Genomic DNA, 18,371 nt, shown 5'->3' with positions numbered 1-18,371 from the left:
TAGGCCTATATTGCCCAATTATGACCACTTTAAAGATTTCATACCTGAAACTATATTTATTATATGACTGTACACAATACATGTTTGTTACATTTATTTATTTCTTTATTTTTTAAATATTTAATGCTCTTGTATTTCAAATTGTACTTTACTGTATACATTTCTTATTCTTCATTCTGAACACTGATATGGCAACACAAACTTTTATTAATATACAACAAAATGAAAGGTAATGTAAAACTTTTACAAACTCAAAATTTGCACATTAATCATGGATATGTTTTGTGTTCAGAGGAGAGAATGAACGAATAAAGAACAAGTTGTTAAAAATAATGACCAAAGCAAATCCAAGCGAAACCACTTGGGTCATTTGTAATCTTTGAGTATCACACTAAGCTTTTAATCGCCTGCGGTTTTAACAACTTTGCTTTGGTGAGCTAATTTCAATCAGTGCAATATGCAAAACTAAACAGATAAAGCACAGCTTTACTCATGTATTAACAGACTACATCTTCCATTAATTGGAGATCTCGCTAAAAGATATTGGACCCTTCAAAACTTCCACATAAACTAAATGACAGAATACACAAAAAAGGGACGAAAAGCCAAAATGAAAACCGTTTTAAGGCAAACTGTTACTTAAATTAACTACAATTATCGTCTGTAACCCAAGCTGCCACATTGCTTCTGTAAAGGAATCTCCCTTTTTGGGGAAGTACAGGGAGACAATGGGCTTAAGGCCTTGTAACAAAATACAAAAGCATCAATAATATCAAACAGACAACAGAAATGAATCTCATTTGGCAGAAAGACACAAACATACATACATTTGTACACAGGAAATGGCACAGTAATTCCTCCTTTTGTTGATTTGAACTTAAAAACATTACACACACGCACACACACGAAACACACACACACACACACACACACACACACACACACACACACACACACACACAAAACTGTGACTTAATCTACAGATTTGGGCTCTTCATTGGATTTCTTCAGGAGGGAGAGCAGGTGCTGGGACATGAAATACGGCCTTTCTGCTGATCCATCGTTGCGCTCCAGATCCTCCACTGTGACATGAACAGAAGCAGTTAAAGAACATTTTATCAAAAGCACGCTAACAATAAGTGATTTAACTGCTCTTGTATTCATACATTGACAATCTATTATTTAGAAAGTCGGTGCATGATATTATGTTTTGCCTATCAGCTGGTTAAGAATTAAAGAGGCAATCCAGTAATTTAATACTGCACTTCCATGAGGTAAGGGGAGACAGTTGAAGAGTAACTCCCAATCTATGGGTTGGGCCTCTCGAAGGGACTCCAAATATTCTGGATACTACCTCTTCAGGCATCTAAAAATCCTTAGATTAGGACATTGACATTGCTTTATTTAACATCATAAGCCAGAAATGTTGGGATCCACTACTCTAAATCAATGTCGTAGAAGATGGGTCAAGTTCTGAAAACTCACTGTACTAGAATTCCCATAATTCAAATCTTTTTGTTATCTTGTTGTATGCCCACTCCTTTAAAATATTAGGGCCCCAGTGTGTAACACAGGCTTTATGGTGAAAATGTGTAGCCCCCAATCCCAATGAGTAAAGAAATCTTCTTAAAGAAGGATTCTACAAGTAAAGTGAATTTAACATGTAAAACTGTTGGGAGTGTCCCTTTAAGACAAAATCAAAGTTCGGGCTGACTTTGTTGCAAATGAAAACTCACCTGCTTTCAAAACTCCAAACCACCTTGAAACTCATGCGTTTACCCATAACAGAACTACTATGATTAAATACAATCACCTTTAATCAAGATTTACATCCAATAAATATGGAATGTCATCAGTAATTTTAGTGGAAAATCAACTTACATCTTTCACAAGTTGACAAACAGGGGAAAAAAGTACAAAAGCATCCAGACACTTAAGATGTTAGCCGCGAGCATTCAGAAGGCCATGTCAACACCATGCAGCACTTAGAAAGACAGAGAGACAGAGAGAGGACAGGGACAGGGCAAGGCAGGTGGGATCAGTAAACAACTGTTGGGGTCTGCAGAGAGGTCACGATGGCTGCGTCATGGCGACACAATCACAGCACTTACGCCAGTCCGAAATACCAAGGCAAGTAGGTGGCAATACAATACATGGGATCCCATCTAGACTGAAGCCAAAAAATACATAATGGACATACACTACTGTATATATATAAGTCCCATAGCGGAAAAAGATCCAATATTCATACAGTATATCAAATATGTCTGTAACATTTTGGCGTCAGCTGGTATTATTGTAAACAGTGAAAGAGATTCACCATCGATTGAGATGTGTTTGTTCTGACTGTAAACACGGTACTTGGTGGTTCTGTAGTGCATAACAGGATTAAGACAATAACTATTAGTGACAGTAATCAGGCACAGGTTTAGCACTCACAAAGTTCTACAGATCTTCACAATATAAAAACCAACACTGTTCTAAAACCAACACAAGAGAGCATTTTTTCAAGCTACAGAGATGCACTGGGCTTTGACCTGCTTCGACCTTCACATGTCGACCACGACCTTCTCCAGCTTGACGTCACACCACTCAAATAGCAAGGCGATCTGAAATTTTAGCTTGTTGTATGCCATACATTTAACAGGTCCATATCACAAAGTTGCAGTACAGTTTTTTCATTCTTTATGCTTGATGAGGTTTACCACACCATTTTTTTATTTTTGCCTTTACATTACTGCTAACGTCTACTCCTGTGGTGCAGACGGTGGATTTTCTTCCTCTTTCTCCTCTTTCTTTTCACCAGTCTCCTCTTTCTTAGCCTCCACAGCAGGAGGCGACACTTCCTCAGGCTTTTCCTCCTGTTTCAACTCTTGCTTTTCTGCTGCTTCTTTCACCTCTTCTCTTTCCTGTGGTTCTTCTTTCTTTTCAGCATCCTCTGCCTCGCTTACTTTTTCTTTCTTCTTTTTTTCCTCTTTTGGCTCTTCGGCATCCATCTTGGACTGCAGAGGCTGCTCCTCTTCGTTGTCCTGCTTTAGCACTGTCTGCTGTTTAAGTTGGATCTCTCCGTCTTGTTGCTGCTGAAGAGGGGTCTCTTCCTCCAATTTCACCTCGTCCGCCGGCTTGGCAGAATCCGCCTGCTCAACAGCATCGCCATTTTCCTCCAGCCTCTTTGTTTTGGAGAGGATCTCGTGCAGCTCGGGGGACATGAAGTAAGGCCTTTCAGACGAGCCGTCATTTCTTTCCAAGTCCTCACCTTTTGTGTGCGCGGGGAATGCGTATTTTGTGTTTTTGAGTGGGTTAATGGAAAATCAGGGGGAAATGAAAACATGAAATAAAGGGAATGTGTGAAAATAAGGTAAATTAATGGGAGAAATGAGACAAAAGAGAAGAAGAATCAGAAACATGGCAGGAAGAAGAAACCAGCATGTTTTGCTTTTGACAGTTTTATGAGTGCTTGAAAACAAGAAGACGAAGAGAGAAGACCTGGCTGAATACAAAGTTACTCACAGAAGCAGAGGAACAGTGTGTCCACACACATGGCGTACACGCTGAAGAAGCCATGGGCGATGAGGTAGGATCCCACTACCAGTGTCTAGGCGAGAAAAACACATACATCAAGACCTCTGCTGTGGCATCAAAGCCCACCGGTGAGCTCAAAGAATCAAATCATACAATATAACTCTCTCACCAGTATTGGCACCCAGTAGTAGTTCAGAGATGGAGCAGCCTCCTCCACTGCTTTAATTCTTCCAGAGAAGAAGAAGAAAGAGAAGATCCCTGCACAGAAAAAAAGTGAATTAGTGGATTTAAACTAGAACTTCAGTTTAGAGAACAGACGACACTTTTGGTCTAAGAATAAAAGCTCTCCTACCAACAATTCCAACGATGAGGAGCTTCCCAAGAAACAATAGGAAGTCAGTTACTTTATCTAAAACAGCCACCCTGTGTGGAAATGGGTACAGTTAAAGACTTTGAGAGTAAATAAGCAATTTAAACCAGAATAGATTAAACATTTTATAAATGTTGCAGTTTAATGGTTATAGAATTATAAATTGTGGATATAAATATAATGAAATTCCACCTGATGATGTTCCTCATGAGAAGGAAAAAGGCATCTCGAGCTGAGGGACAGAAGCTTTTTCCATAGATGGCAATCTGGAGAAAAACAACAATTTACCACATTAAAACCTCACCAGATTCAACATCTCTTAATGCTGCTGTGACCAGCTACAAGTGAACTCACCATGATGTAGGCATTTCTGTTAAGGAACTTGATACATTTCTCCAGACACCAGAAGCAGCACTTCATGCAGCTCAGCAGGAATTTAGCAAACTTGTTCTGAGCACCTGAATGACGAGAGCGAGAATGTTACAATTACAGCAACAAACGATTACGAACGAAGTTATATGCACCTTTGATACCCTGTACGTGTCCCTCTTGCTAAAAAGTAATCAGATAACATGCATTATTCTGACCTACCCATTACACATTACACATGCATAAAACCAAAACCAGGATTCAACACTAACCAGTTTAACCACCATACCCTAAATACATAAAGTCACTGATAAATATAGTGACAGATTGATAGAAAATAGCCTGTTCCACGTGGACTGTGCAACGTTAAGACTGTTAACATACTCAGAAAGCTGATTTCTTATACAAATATGTTAAATATTTTAACATATACATAATAACTAATAATTCTAGTTGACATTGCTTAGTGCTGCTTATTCTCTTTTACTCTGTGATGCTTGCTTGATGTTGCGGACTCTGTTGGATAAACGTTGTAGTTAAACCAATATAACATATTATACTGTTAAACAGTTTTCATATCGGACCATAACAGATAACATATACATAATAATAAATTAAAGGATTTGGCTGCTATAGGCCAATACTGTGAATAAATATGGGCCAACAGATATATTGATCTGGCTCTAATAAATATATCATAATGATGGGTAGTCGAGACATTTAGCAAGTCAGTTATCTTGTTCTGAAGTTAAATCTTCTGACCTTTCAACTTGTGATCGAGGTACTCCAGAAGGACCCTGATGACCTGGACCATAGACAAGATCAGAGAGCCAAAAGCCAGGGAGCCTGTGTGGTATCTGGACAAAAGGGGAGATAGAAGCCATCTGTGAGCATGAAACACTCCCTGTCGCACAGCTAGGGTAACCCACCTACTGACATTAGCATATGCCTCACTTCCACTTGCACAAGCTTTAAATATACACAAATACAGGTAAGTGTACAAATTAAAATAATCTAACCGGAGGGCCCGTCCCAGCGAGGCGAAGATGGGGAAGGCAGGGATATCTTCAGGCTTCTTGAAGGCCCAGTAATACGAGGCGAAGGCCCCCGACAGAGTGACCTGGCCCAGGGCCGTCACAAAGTTGGCGCACCAGAAGAAGAGGAACACATTGTAGAACTGGAACAGGATGAGGTATTTGTGGTAGAGGGTCTCCCCACCATAGAAGGCAAACAGGCACTCTGCATCAGGACATTGAGTTGAAATGTTGGAGGTGTTGAATGTCTGGAGAAAAAGAGAGATGGCAGACCACAGGTCTATATATAGGTCTATATATATTTCATACAGGAAACTATGATCAAAAGTGTGATGCTGTCCAGCAACGTAATGGTCTCTTCCTCAAAGGTGTCAAATATAAGCAGAACATTTGTTTGGCTTTTTGGCTCAACCCCACACACACACACATACCTTGGGGTCGCAGGTCTCTCGTGAGTACTCACACTCAGAGTTGTTGAATACTTTGTACACCTGCTCATTAGAGGTGGACAAGAAACTGGTCGGAACAGTCAAGGAGATTATTACAAAGGGAGGATATCTCTGAAAAGGTCACAATCAAGAGACATCTATTTATGGGAATATGCAGGTAATTAAAGTTATAGAGCATATAGTAGTATATTTAGCATATAGAGTACAACAGTGAGAAGTAGTTAATGTGATGGATTAAATGTTTAACTGATGGATTAATTGGCTAATTAATATAGATGATTATTCAAATTGACAGATCTTCCATTTCATTAATTTAGGCAAGTATTTATCCATTTTTGTCATTTCTTTCATCTATTTTAAAATCTTTTTTACACCCTAACATATTTACTTTCTTTAGTGTGGAATTATCTTTTACATGTTTTCTTCTTTCTTTTCCTGTAACCCAAAATACATAAACTAGTAAGTATAGTATCGTAAGAATAAAAACCTATGCAGTGTGGAGTCGGAAATTTAACTTGCAATGGAAAGTGAAAAAAAAAACAAAACTGAGTGAATAACTATAAAATGACACATTTATGTTTTGACCATTTTTGATCATCATGTGGACAAATGAAAGGATACACAGCAGTGATGGCCCAGTAAGCAATCACCACGGCCAGGAGGGCAAAGGTCAGCAGTGGGTAGAACAGCGAAGACATCACATGCCCAACAGCTCTGAAAAACAATCAAAACATTATGTCAATAAGTTTAGATATAATAGTCTCCAACAGTTGGCTAAAAGCTCCCTAAACAAGGAAACTCAGCTTAGCACTCCTTTAGACAAGAGCTATACTTCCTTTTGGACTGTTAGTTGTGCACACTGTGTACGCAATACAAACGTGTGGATAAAAAGCAAGTATATATCCAGCTTTACAGTAATATTAAGTGCAAGAACTAAAGGTCTCATCTTAGTGTTCTGACAAAAGCAATCAAATAAAGGAGCATTCATTCATTTTTTTTCACCTTTTGTTGGCAGCAAAACAAGCAGTAAATACAACATTGACATATTAATACCATATAATGTTGTTGTGCTAAATGTGTTACCAAACGTAATCCATAAATCCAAAACAATGAGCTGAAAGACACTGAATCGCTTTGTAGAGCTGAGGAACACTGCAAAGTCACTACAAGCTTACACATAATAATAAGCTTAATAATAGTAATTTAATTGATTGTAATTCTAATATTGATTAGGGCAGCTTTAAAATATGACGCTGTACAATGCCAGACTGGGATTCAGACTGACCTGCTGGCCTCTTTGATGAGGGCGATGGCAATCAGGATTCTCTTCCTGAGGAAGATGAGTAGCAGGATGATGATGACCTCCACAATAGCCAGGATGATCACTGCAAAACAGTGAAGGCATTAGATTAAAAGAATTCATAAACACTTCATACAGTGATGTGTTAAAGAATAAAAAGTGTGTCTGTGCGTACTGAAGGCCAGCCAGGTCTGTCTGATCTGCAGGTAGACAGAGAAGTCCGTCTGCAGGCCCAGGTCACGGATGGTAACGTCAGCACCCGGCTCTCCCTTCAGACTCGCAAACTCCATGTAACAGTGGAAAATCCCTAAAAATTTGTTGAAATATTTATACGTTTTTCATTTTAATATAAGCAGATAACAACTTTATCACCTCCAGAGACTGAAGACTTACCATATCCGATGACTAGAATAACCAAAACAATCATGACCCAGACCATGATGCCAGCCAGGAATCGCAGCAAGACGATGAAAATCAAGCTGACCACCATGGCGATCACCAGGCCACTGGAGAGGTTGGACACATCAAATATTGTAACAGAGTTAACAACTGAGTATTTTAGCATTGCCTGTAATCTTTGTCTTGACAGTTACTGTCATGGATATTTTTCAAAAACATTTAACAGCAATGATAACTGCAGTAAATTGGCTGACTGAATCTGTTTAGTGGCTATAAAGAACAGTTAATGTATAAGAAATAAACTGGTGTAATTTATCCTGTAAATCTTAGGAACAATTTGTCTTGCATTGTGATGTTTTTAACAACACATTTCTGTTATTGTAACCAGGAGGAAGTAGGCAGACTTACAGTAATATCCAGTGCCAAGACTGCGTGTAGTCCTCAAAGATTCTCATGGCCACCTGGCGAGCTTCAACAACCACATTTGACTTCCTGTTACAAAGGAAATTTAATTAAAAACAACAAAAAAAAAGACAATGAAAAAGAGAAGCACTCCAAAATAACATTGTAGACAGCTGCCAGTATGGAGCACTGAACCTCACAAAATACGCTACAGTGTAATAGTAGTTAAAGCAATTAGCTGGCAAGGTTGGGCTTCTTAGCCAAGATAATTGTAGATTTAGACATGAAACTTAACTTTAACTCTTAGTTACTTAACACTTAATTTACTTAAATAATGGATTAAGTTTGTAATTCATTCTTAAGTGACTCGCTACAAAGGAATAATGTTATTAATTTATCAGGCTAGTCATGTCACATTGCAAATTAATATGGCAAATAATTTGACTTGGTTGTGTAGCTTTACACTCTCCAGCAACGGAGATGCTTCTGCTACAAGAATACAACATAACAGCCTGTAATACTCATCATCTTGATAAATAACAGGCAGGGAGCATTGCAACCTCCCCAGTGGGAAAAACGCTGATAGAAAACACTGACATAAACACCCTCCAGGGTTCATGCAAATACCGCAGATCGAAAGCAGGCGTACACTGTACCAAACACACAGCATACGGAGCAAATGAGAAATAACACGTTTAAATTGGACACTGTAGTGAGACATGATGGGGATGTGATGCAAGATGTGTTGAGCATCGAGCCTGAACTGGTTCATTTAGCCACCTAACAGCAAAATGTCAATTTCCCCACAAAGGGATTCAATTTACAATTATAAACTTATTGTCAATATGGTCAAAATAGTACTTTTCTGTCAATTAATCATGAGGATTAAATTAATAATTGTTTCAGCACTAATTTACTGAACAGTCAGTGGCCATTGCATTCAGGGGACCCCTGCTGATTTATCCAGGAAATTTCACACATTTAATGAGCATCTGTTGGTCATTTCAGAGCCTTTTGAAATAATGTGAAATTATTAGTGCTGTCAAACGATTAAAATATGTAATCGCGATTAATCGCATTAATGTCATAGTTAACTCGCAATTAATCGCACATTTTTATCAATTCTAAATGTCCCTTGATTTCTTTTTGTCCAATTATTTTTTCTCATTTTAATGCTCTCAACATGGAAAAGTGGATCGGCTTGCTTTGTGTTTTATTGAAAACAACATTGGCATATACTGTAGTGTTCAATTTCACACTAACATTCTCACTTGGAGCAAATAATCTCTCACACAATGTAACACTGTCCATCAATAAAAGGGTGAAAAAATACTTTGTCACACAAACAGCCCCTTCAACAGCCCTTTCTAAGGGATGAAAACAGGGCGATACAAAATAAAATTACAAAGTGCACATGTAAGGTAAACTAGGACTCAGCCTGTAGTGCAGTTAAACCAGGGCTTAATACTTTTCTCAAGTTTGCTTTGAACATAGCAGTCAGGCTACTGCTCTTTATTCACCAGAGGCTCAACCCAGCCTCTTATTTCAGAAAGAATGAACAGTAACGGTTACCAATAAGAGGTAAGCCTACTACTTCTTTGCTTTGAGCCAGTTACTCAAACAGACAAGCCTGTTGACATTTTCAGACAACAAGGAATCCATCCTTTTCGGCGTCTCGCGCTCGCCATCCACTCAAAGCGTAACGTCTACTACTCTTAAACAAGTGTGTGCGGCGTGCCTGTTGTTTTGTTTCCGGTCTAGCTAGATCCGGTGTGGTGTGTACTAGTTGTTGCAACAGCATGTGAAAAAAACTACAAAGTGTGCTAGGCGTTAATCTCGCGATAAAAAAATTGACGCTGTTAAAATGGGTTTGCATTAGCGCCGTTAATAACGCGTTAAACTGACAGCACTAGAAATGATAACAGGATCGTACCCGTGTATTAATCAGTAAACAGTTCTGCAATTGTGCAGCATAACCAGACTGATTAATGTTATAATATCAGCATATTATGTGTGTACATGTGTGTTGCCATACAGTGAAAAGGACTCACTTGGATGCCTCGAGCACATCTGTGGCATTGACGGCGGTGCCCTCTCCGCCATCAAAAGTGGTCTCATTGCCCACCACCACCACTCCGCCTTTCATCGTTCCCAAGGCAGGAAGGCAGCGACGGGTGACTGTGTAGGGAAAAGATGATCCATTCATATGGTTTTATATGTTTCCGTTTCAAACTTGAACAACAGTCGTACAGACACAGCAACTTGTAGTGTGGGTGAAAATGAAATAAGTTCAGAAGAGAAACAAGCTCCTCACTTACAGGGTTTACTGGGCATCAGCATGGCCGGACACAAGCTATCCCTCAAAATCTCAGGAGTACTCTGTATCATGTAAAACAGTCTTCAGTGCACTTTTAAAAACATCTCTATTGTACTGTAATGTACATTTCACAGGGCCACTGTGAAAAAATGTGAATACTCAAATGACTTAAATACGTACCAATTTGGCAAAGTCCACTCCTTCCTTACAGTATTGTTTGTAGTATTCATGATCTTTGCTGTTTAGCTTGGCTTTCACCAATGTCAAATGCCTGTCAGGACAGCTTTCCACACATAACTGGACACAATAAAAACATACAATCAAGGTTGTGAATTAACAGGCTTGTTAAGAAGTAACAACTTTAAAAAATATATATATTTTTTGCAATGAACATAAAATATAAGTAGATAATCATATCTGACCTGTGTGGTGGGACACTGGAACTCCAGCAGGACCAGAGGACTGGCACATTTCAAGATGTTGAAGTAGAACAGAAGAGGCTTCTTCCTGTCACGTGAGAGCAAAACTATAAAATTATTTGGCCTGTATCATAAATAAATGTCTCTTAAGTCCCAAATCAGATTACAGTAATACCAATCATTATCTGAAATACACAACATAGTCTGCATGGACACATTCACTGTAGACAAATACGTTCATACTGAACTCACTCCAGAGGTGTTCCAGCTTGTCCACAGAACTGCCCCCTGCTGTCTGTGGGGTAGATCACTTTCCTGGGGTCACCTTGAGACCAGGCTGCATGGAGAAGAATTAGAATCATTCAGAACAAAAGTGAACATTAGTTCACATGACAATAAATAATACAAATGGAAAGTCACACAAACAAAAAAATGAACTGGATGTATAAATGAATGCATTGCTGACAACAAGTGACATTTAAATACAACTCCAGTTCGTAAAGACAAACTCTGTTCATATTGTAGTAATGACATGGAAAAAGGTCTATCTAATCTAAGCAAACAGACAAAGCATTGCGTCTTAAATATGTAAAGGATTCCTCACTTTGAGAAGAGGACCAGAGATCAAAATCAAAACACACATGTATGTTGTATCATGTTTTGTATCAGTGGCCAATATCATAATAGTATATATGGTGGACTCGCTGTATCTAAGGGATCTGGGAAGAGCCTTATACACCACCCTGATGAATGCAAGAATAAACCATGTCGTACTGGAGAACAGTCGTTCATTTTGATGGTCTCAAATATATAAAATAAATAATACACATTAAGCAATAATAAAAGTAGGGTATCTCTACCATCATCATGTGTCCATTCAATAAAGTGGTACATATAAACTTACCAAGGATGCCCACAGCAAAGTACCCGAACAAGGCTAAGATGAAGAGAATACAGCAGAGGATATCTGTGCAGCCCCTGAGGAAGAAAAATATTGTTAGTGGTCTCTTGTAGATCAGAAAGAAAAGAATTACGATCAGCAGTTTAAACAGATGTCTCACCTGTTGTGAATTGGCCCTTTGAAGTTTGGGTCAAATTTCCTGGACTCCCCTGTGGATAAAAAGAAACAACAGGCTTGTCAGAGTCTGACTGAAAACTATTTTGTAAATATATTGAATTCTACCCTCGGTGTAATGGGACTATAACACACTCATTAAGGCCAGTTGAGAAAAATCCAGCGGTGTCACTTCAGAAACTCTTTTGGCTAACCACTAACCTCTGTGCTACTGTCTGAATGTGACAGTGTTAACCACCACCTGCTGGGGAAAGGTTGCAAACACCCATCACACCGGCCAAATAACAATTTGTGAATCCCTTGGGTGCTGATACCGTTATTGAAATTAAGATCACAATTTTAATAGGAATACGTCTCAGATATGGTAATATGTCATGGTATGGCATCAGATTAAACTCTCCCAACACGTCAAACAAAAACATTTTGATATCATTTTTTTCTGTTTCTAATTGGAATTTGCTTTGAATCTGAAAAACAGAATTTTGTAAAATAAATATTCAAATACAATTGTATGATCATACTGTTTTAATACGATTCCACTGAACAATAATGATAATATAATAATGTTGAAGGTTAAACAGTGGTCTTTGCTGCAATAGATTTCCTATGAATACCTTTGAAGTGCTTATTGTCTCACAGTGGTTATATAAGTAGCTATTTAAAGCAGGGCTGAAACTGAGCTATACATCAGTTGTTTTTGTTTTGACACTGATTACACAAACTAAGAAATAATCTCTTTTTTTTAAATTATTGATACTTTATTAATTTCAATATACAGAGGAGTGTATAAATAAGTTCAGTGCATGGGTGCACACAAAGAGCACTCTCTGTGCAGGAGATATAGTACAATATATAATAAGTCCATGTATTATTGACAAGGGCAGGACAGCCTCCTGAACAAAAGGATTCTTCTGCCTGACTGTCATGCCTAGCAACCCACAAAATGGCTCCCCAGCAACGGTGAGCTCCCTGTGGACATCGCCAGCCGCCATGGAAACACCTCAGACACGGCAGAGGAGAAACATCAACCAAGCCCACTCTGCCTACAGTGAGTGATCGTGATGAGGTAATACTGTGAGTCAGCATTTTAAAGGAACAGTGAGTATGAATGTGCTCATCGCTCACATTACACCAAGTTACAACAACACAAGTTACACCTCAAAAATATGTGTTAAGACAGGAATTTATCAGCTTGGTGAAGAATTCAGTAAACATAATGTCCTCAAGCAACATCCTCTGGTTAGATAACCAAACTCTGTTACACATCCTGTCACATTACTGCAAATGTCAGCATGTCATGAAGTAGCATTTAAATGTTCCTTAAGCCCTGTTACAGACGCAATGTGGGAGTCAGAAGCGAGACCAGCTACTTGCTGTCACTGCCTTGTGCTTACATGCAGTACGTCTGCTACACCAAACGCTGCTCATACACTCACACACACATACACACACTGCCCACACACTGCACCGTTACCCAACTGGAACCATCAGAAACACGTTGCTGGTAAGTAGGAAAGTAAAAGTGCACTGCGAGACAGTTAAACTGCAAAACACATATGTGAAGATTCAAAGTGGTGAGATGACAAGATGAACGGTATACAGGTGCAAAGACTTAAGTTTCACTTGTGCAAAGAAAAGGAAATATGCACTTTTTCACACAGTATATACTCTACCTCAGACATATAGCGTGAATCCATCTACATACACTACCACAGAAACAGAAAATGATTCTATGATTTGATAAAGAAAATATAAGAGAACATTTATTTTGTAGTTATTTGTCAGGGAAATCAAAGAATCTTTTTCAGTTATAATTTGTCTTCAATTTCATTTTGTTAAAAAAAAATAGTGGAAAATTGCATTGTGAACCCAGTATAGTGAATTGTACTGAATCGTGAGTTGAGTGTATCATTACATCCATAACTTACAGCACTCCATTAACCATCACAATAAGTGAACGAGCCATGAGACATTAGTCAGTGCAGCTGTTGTTTGACACATTAATAACGTCAATAAGACCGTATTAACAAGTTAGCAACAAATTAACCTTCAGTTCAACATAAACCACGGCTGTTACAGTACCTTGTCTCTCGTATTTTGTCATTCCGTCGTTATTGTTTCTGTCATAGACGGTTTTATAAATTTCTCCCCGTCTGTTGTGTGTGGTAGTTGTCTCTTTATGTCCTGTACTTCCTATATTAGGTCTACATCATGCAAGCACTTACTCTTCACTTCCTTCTTTCAGTGTATTCAAAGCTCTGACTTCGTCTCCTATGCCCTCCTACTCTCTTCGGTCCCTCTCTTGGCTCAGGAGTTGTCGGGGGAATTGCAGTGAAAACCGTTTTGATGGGGGAATTGAGAGAGGAGCAGCAACAGCAACAAAGACTTGTGGTGCCTGTGAACCTGCTGTTGCCAAAATTGACTAAAGACATCTGACTACAGGGACATGTTCTGAAATCAAAACAGTATTTCACTCCACCATAAACAGTTATTTTAGTGTTCACTGTTTGCTTGTTACAGCTTTTTTCAGTGTGCAACAGTAGTCACATGTCCAAACAAGTACCACTCTCACAACAAGGCACTGGACATGGGCTTTGGAAAGAACACAGCAAACTGCAAACTTAACAGTTTTCTCTTTAACCCATTTCCAGTAATATTTATGGCCTCCTCTCAATGTTTTCTCAGTTTCCTGTTTCTACTTTAAGCCGTATTTTTCAGCTTGTGATAGCACTTCGACCACACCCCACCCCCCCACCCAAAGTGCTTATATATTCAAACTTCATATCACTAACTTCCTCAACAATGAACAATGATTTCTTGAAATGGTTTCATGCATTGTTAAGACAATGATTTGGTTATGATGCACTGTGTGTGCCTGACATACGAGGCGGTGAGCTGAACTGTACATGTTCGTGGTCTGGTCTGCCCACTTCCGCTGTCATGTGACGGACTGACAGCATGCCATAGCTTAGCATAGTTTCCTTAACCGATACTGGAGCACAACAGATGCTGGATTTGTGAGGCTGATATAAACAAGAAATAGTTCAACTGCAACACGAGATATAAAATGTTAAGTTTTAGAGGTGCTGGTGGGTTTTGTTAGATTTGGACTTGATTAATTCCCCCAGTCTTTATGCTAAGCTAGCTAGCCTTTTTCTGTACTGCAATTTCTTGTTACTTATGGACCAATAATATATAATCTAAAATGGGGTAATGATATCAGTATCCTTGTATTGACTGGGTTTTACAGTTATTTATAAAATATGCTGTCTGTGTTGGGAAAGTTTTGTTTTTTAAGTCATGTACTGTGTATTTTAACTTTTAGATTTCAACTGTTGAGAAATTACTGTTTACCATAATAATTGCATCATAAAGATGTACCGGCACATAACAGCGGGGGGTCTGAGTACGGAGGTGTTTAGTATTCTAGATGCAGTGAGACACCGGTCTGGATTGTTTACACAGTATTTATATAAAACATTAAAAGGGTTTTCTGTTGCTGTTTGCTCTCCCTCCATGCCTCTTTACTGAAGGGGATAAACACTGAAAGTGATTTTTCCAGCAGCCTTTCATTTGCAGGACCATCTGTGATTGTGAGAGACACAGCTCCATCAGAGCTGCCCGCTTTGTGCCATAAAACAATATCTGATTGTGCTGAAAGCATTCCAGCAGATTTGTTGTGTAAAGGCTGCCAAATGTCTTGTAAATGGTCTTGTTTGTTTATTTAATTGGCTGAATGACCGTGATAGTGGTTTTCTGGTGTTAATCTCAGTGACTGTAGCAACTTTAAGAAGAGATGTTTTTTAAAAGGCATAAATGTTATGGTGTTTTCATTTGGGGACCATGGGTTCCTCCAGTAGCTCATTAGATACTCGAGGGGCCCTTATGGTGAAAACCCAGAGGCCCTTCCAGACGATGTCAGTCTGCATACAGGTCCACATGGAGTTCAATATGTCTGGCAAACCTTACCCAAACCCTACTGATCCTATACAGTATATAATGAAATCATAAAATATATTTTTTGTGTGAATTGTTCATGTTAAAAGTGGAGTCATACGGTCTCTGCTCCTGCTGATGATATGATACGTTTCTCTAATCACGGCTGAGTGAGTGTGTGTGTGTTTGTGTGTGTGTGTGTGTGTGTGTGTGTGTGTGTGTGTGTGTGTGTGTGTGTGTGTGTGTGTGTGTGTTAAAGGAAGTGATGATGTCATGACTGATGTGACTCACTAATGGGCCCAGAGGGGTTATCAGATGAAGCCTTCCCTGGCTACCTTAATGGGTTAGTGGGAACTGTGGTTGTGTGTGAGAGTGTGTGTGTGTGTGTGTGTGTGTGTGAGTGAGTGTGTATGAATGTGTGTGTGTGAGTGTGTGTGCGTGTGTGAGTGTGTGTGTGTGTGTATGTGAGCGTGTACGTGCATGCAGACTGTACACCAAGGAGACATTCTGAGTATATCGTTTCTTCTCTGCTCTTCTTCCTACATTTTTATCTTTCTATTTGGAACATGTAGATAAAGATGATCAATATATAGAAACTATGTACTACAGTTCTACTGTCGTATCAAACAGCTGTCACTGCTTCAAAAAAAATACCCAGATCGCTACTAATGAAGTCATTGGCCTACATGCTCTTAAAATGAAAGAAGGAAACACATAAAAGTATTTATCTCTGGAACTAAATACTTAAAAATTAACAACCATTCAGATCACTATCTCTCTCTCTACTCCTCATCAAACAGCAACAGTTTGTCTGATTTTCCCAAGATCAAATGACAAGTGCTCATTGTGAAACATTCCGTAGAAATATCTCTGTGTGTGCTCTTCCATATGTGTGCACATGCAGTGTGTGTGGTAATGGTTCTGAGTTTGCCAGCTTAATATTGACTGGAAGTCTCTTGACTGTGTCTGCTGAGTGGGTAGAGCAGACAGGCTGCAGCCTGCCTGCTTGCACACCTAGACAGAAGGAAAATGTAGTAGTAGTAACAGGGGCAGGAAACCAGGGACTGCACAGGCCAAAGTCTGCAAATAAAAACTGCTGTTTAACAATACTGACAAGCAGGAATGTGTATTGTGTATTAAACCTTTATCTCCAGTTGTGGTTTTTGACCTTTTAGCCTTGTTGGGGGAGGGGAGCTGAGAAAAAAGAGCTGTTTACATGGTAACAGGAAAGCAACAAGGGGAAATGCTCCACAGTGGGAGCTCCACGGATTGACTGAAGAGGACGTGCACTTAACATTGTGGGTGTGGGCTGTTAGGAGCATCCTACATTGTGAAAGAAGAATTAACCCAACAATTAGGTAGCATTAGTGTCGTCCTCCCAATGGAATACCAGTGTGAAGACTGTGTTTGCTTTTGAGCGGTCTGTGGCCATCCTCTCATGTAATAACACTGACATAGGGTATTAAAGCAAGAATAACACTGGTTGCAAAAACTTCATGACTCAACAGTCCATATGAACAACAAACCAGCCCAGACAAGAGAAGACCACGCTAGGCTGCTGTGGGCTGATAAGTTGGTGCTGGAGGGGAACATGCATGTGTGACACACATAATAATCAGTGATGAGTCATGTCTTTGGCTGGTATATAGAGGTTGTATTTCCTTAATATGTAGGCATGCAACAAAATGATGTGAAAAGCAATGAATGAGGGTGAAGTTTATGTGAGCATCTGAGGGTGGATGTCAATCTACAAAACACAAAATATTGCTGTTTTTTTGCCCAGGGAAAACCCAATAAATCAAATACACTATCTACTCCTCCTCTGTGGCCTTGTTTTCACTGCAGTACACTATAACCGGAATATAAAGCTAATTTAACATAGGCCTACCAAGACCATCTTAACCTACTTTTCTTTATGAGCCTGTGTTATCAGTAACATTAAACCATATACCAACCATAACTGATGGCCTAGTTTTGGTTTCATATAATGCTGGCAAACCAGCCACATACAACCACCCATCCACAGCAGGTTGTCCTTTATTGTATTCATGTATTGTCAAATGAAAAATTAAATACTAACTTAAGTAAATAGAAATTTCCAAAGATTACTGATGAGAAGTCCTCTGGAAAATAACCCGGCTGTGGAGGATGAGAATGAGTGCAGATCTGCATAAGACCCATGAGGTCCACACCCTTCCATCCCTTGCAGTCATTGTTTCCATTTCTTCGCCCGTTTGAGAAAAAGCAAAGATCGAGGAGAAAAGCAGTATCGTAAAGCTGTTCTTACCGTATTTAGGGTCCGGGTTTTTTTCCTCCAGCTCCATTTCTCATACACTGCTCGGCTCCTCGCTGCAGATCAGACCTTAGACAGGACAGTTACCATGGAAATGTCGAGGAAAAAAAACATCAATAACGGCGGCTGACTGCTACAGCTACAGAGAGACCATCCCAAACCAAACTGAAGCACGGTGCATTCCAGGCTAACGGAGAGGAGAGACAGCCAATGAGAGCGCAGAGCCTGTTGACTGACAGCTGCCACAGCCAATCAGAGAGCGCCCGAGCGGGACAAACCCATTCGTCTCGCCGCTACTTCGATGGAATGTGTAGAGTGTTAAATGTGTTTGTAACGAAAATAATGACCTTAAAACCACTGGCAACGACTAACATTAAATCAGAGGGTTATTGTGTTTAAATGTTTAACCTTATGTGTGCGTGTGCGACAGAAAGTACCCAACAGTTATAAGAAAATATAAATATTTAGAGCTGCTCCTGCTTCACT

At 39.4% G+C, this 18,371-nt stretch overlaps 1 protein-coding gene across 3 annotated transcripts; it reads right to left on the bottom strand.

Annotated features, from left to right (window-relative positions):
• Positions 1-83: 83 nt before the first annotated feature.
• Positions 84-18,057, bottom strand: slc44a2 (solute carrier family 44 member 2). Of its 3 annotated transcripts, none has more exons than XM_051384726.1 (22): positions 17,880-18,057; positions 11,643-11,691; positions 11,486-11,559; positions 10,834-10,918; positions 10,585-10,669; positions 10,343-10,459; positions 10,164-10,224; positions 9,897-10,023; positions 7,852-7,935; positions 7,438-7,550; positions 7,220-7,351; positions 7,030-7,129; positions 6,366-6,458; positions 5,727-5,811; positions 5,281-5,543; positions 5,024-5,118; positions 4,247-4,350; positions 4,085-4,158; positions 3,875-3,945; positions 3,692-3,780; positions 3,511-3,595; positions 84-1,082 (listed from the first exon to the last, which is right to left on the bottom strand). In XM_051384726.1, exons 1-22 carry the CDS (start codon positions 17,914-17,916, stop codon positions 973-975), a joined length of 2,133 nt encoding a protein of 710 aa, XP_051240686.1. In that variant the 5' UTR covers positions 17,917-18,057; the 3' UTR covers positions 84-972. The 3 variants fall into 3 exon arrangements, with proteins under 3 accessions (XP_051240686.1, XP_051240684.1, XP_051240685.1); XM_051384724.1 differs by lacking the exon at positions 84-1,082 and adding an exon at positions 1,800-3,256; XM_051384725.1 differs by lacking the exons at positions 84-1,082; positions 17,880-18,057 and adding exons at positions 1,800-3,256; positions 13,739-13,911.
• Between the last annotated feature and the right edge of the window lie 314 nt (positions 18,058-18,371).

The sequence above is a fragment of the Dicentrarchus labrax genome, unplaced genomic scaffold, assembly GCF_905237075.1.
Source record: "Dicentrarchus labrax unplaced genomic scaffold, dlabrax2021, whole genome shotgun sequence".
In the NCBI taxonomy this organism is placed as follows: Eukaryota; Metazoa; Chordata; class Actinopteri; family Moronidae; genus Dicentrarchus; species Dicentrarchus labrax.
This window is presented reverse-complemented; position numbering and strand designations above follow the sequence as displayed.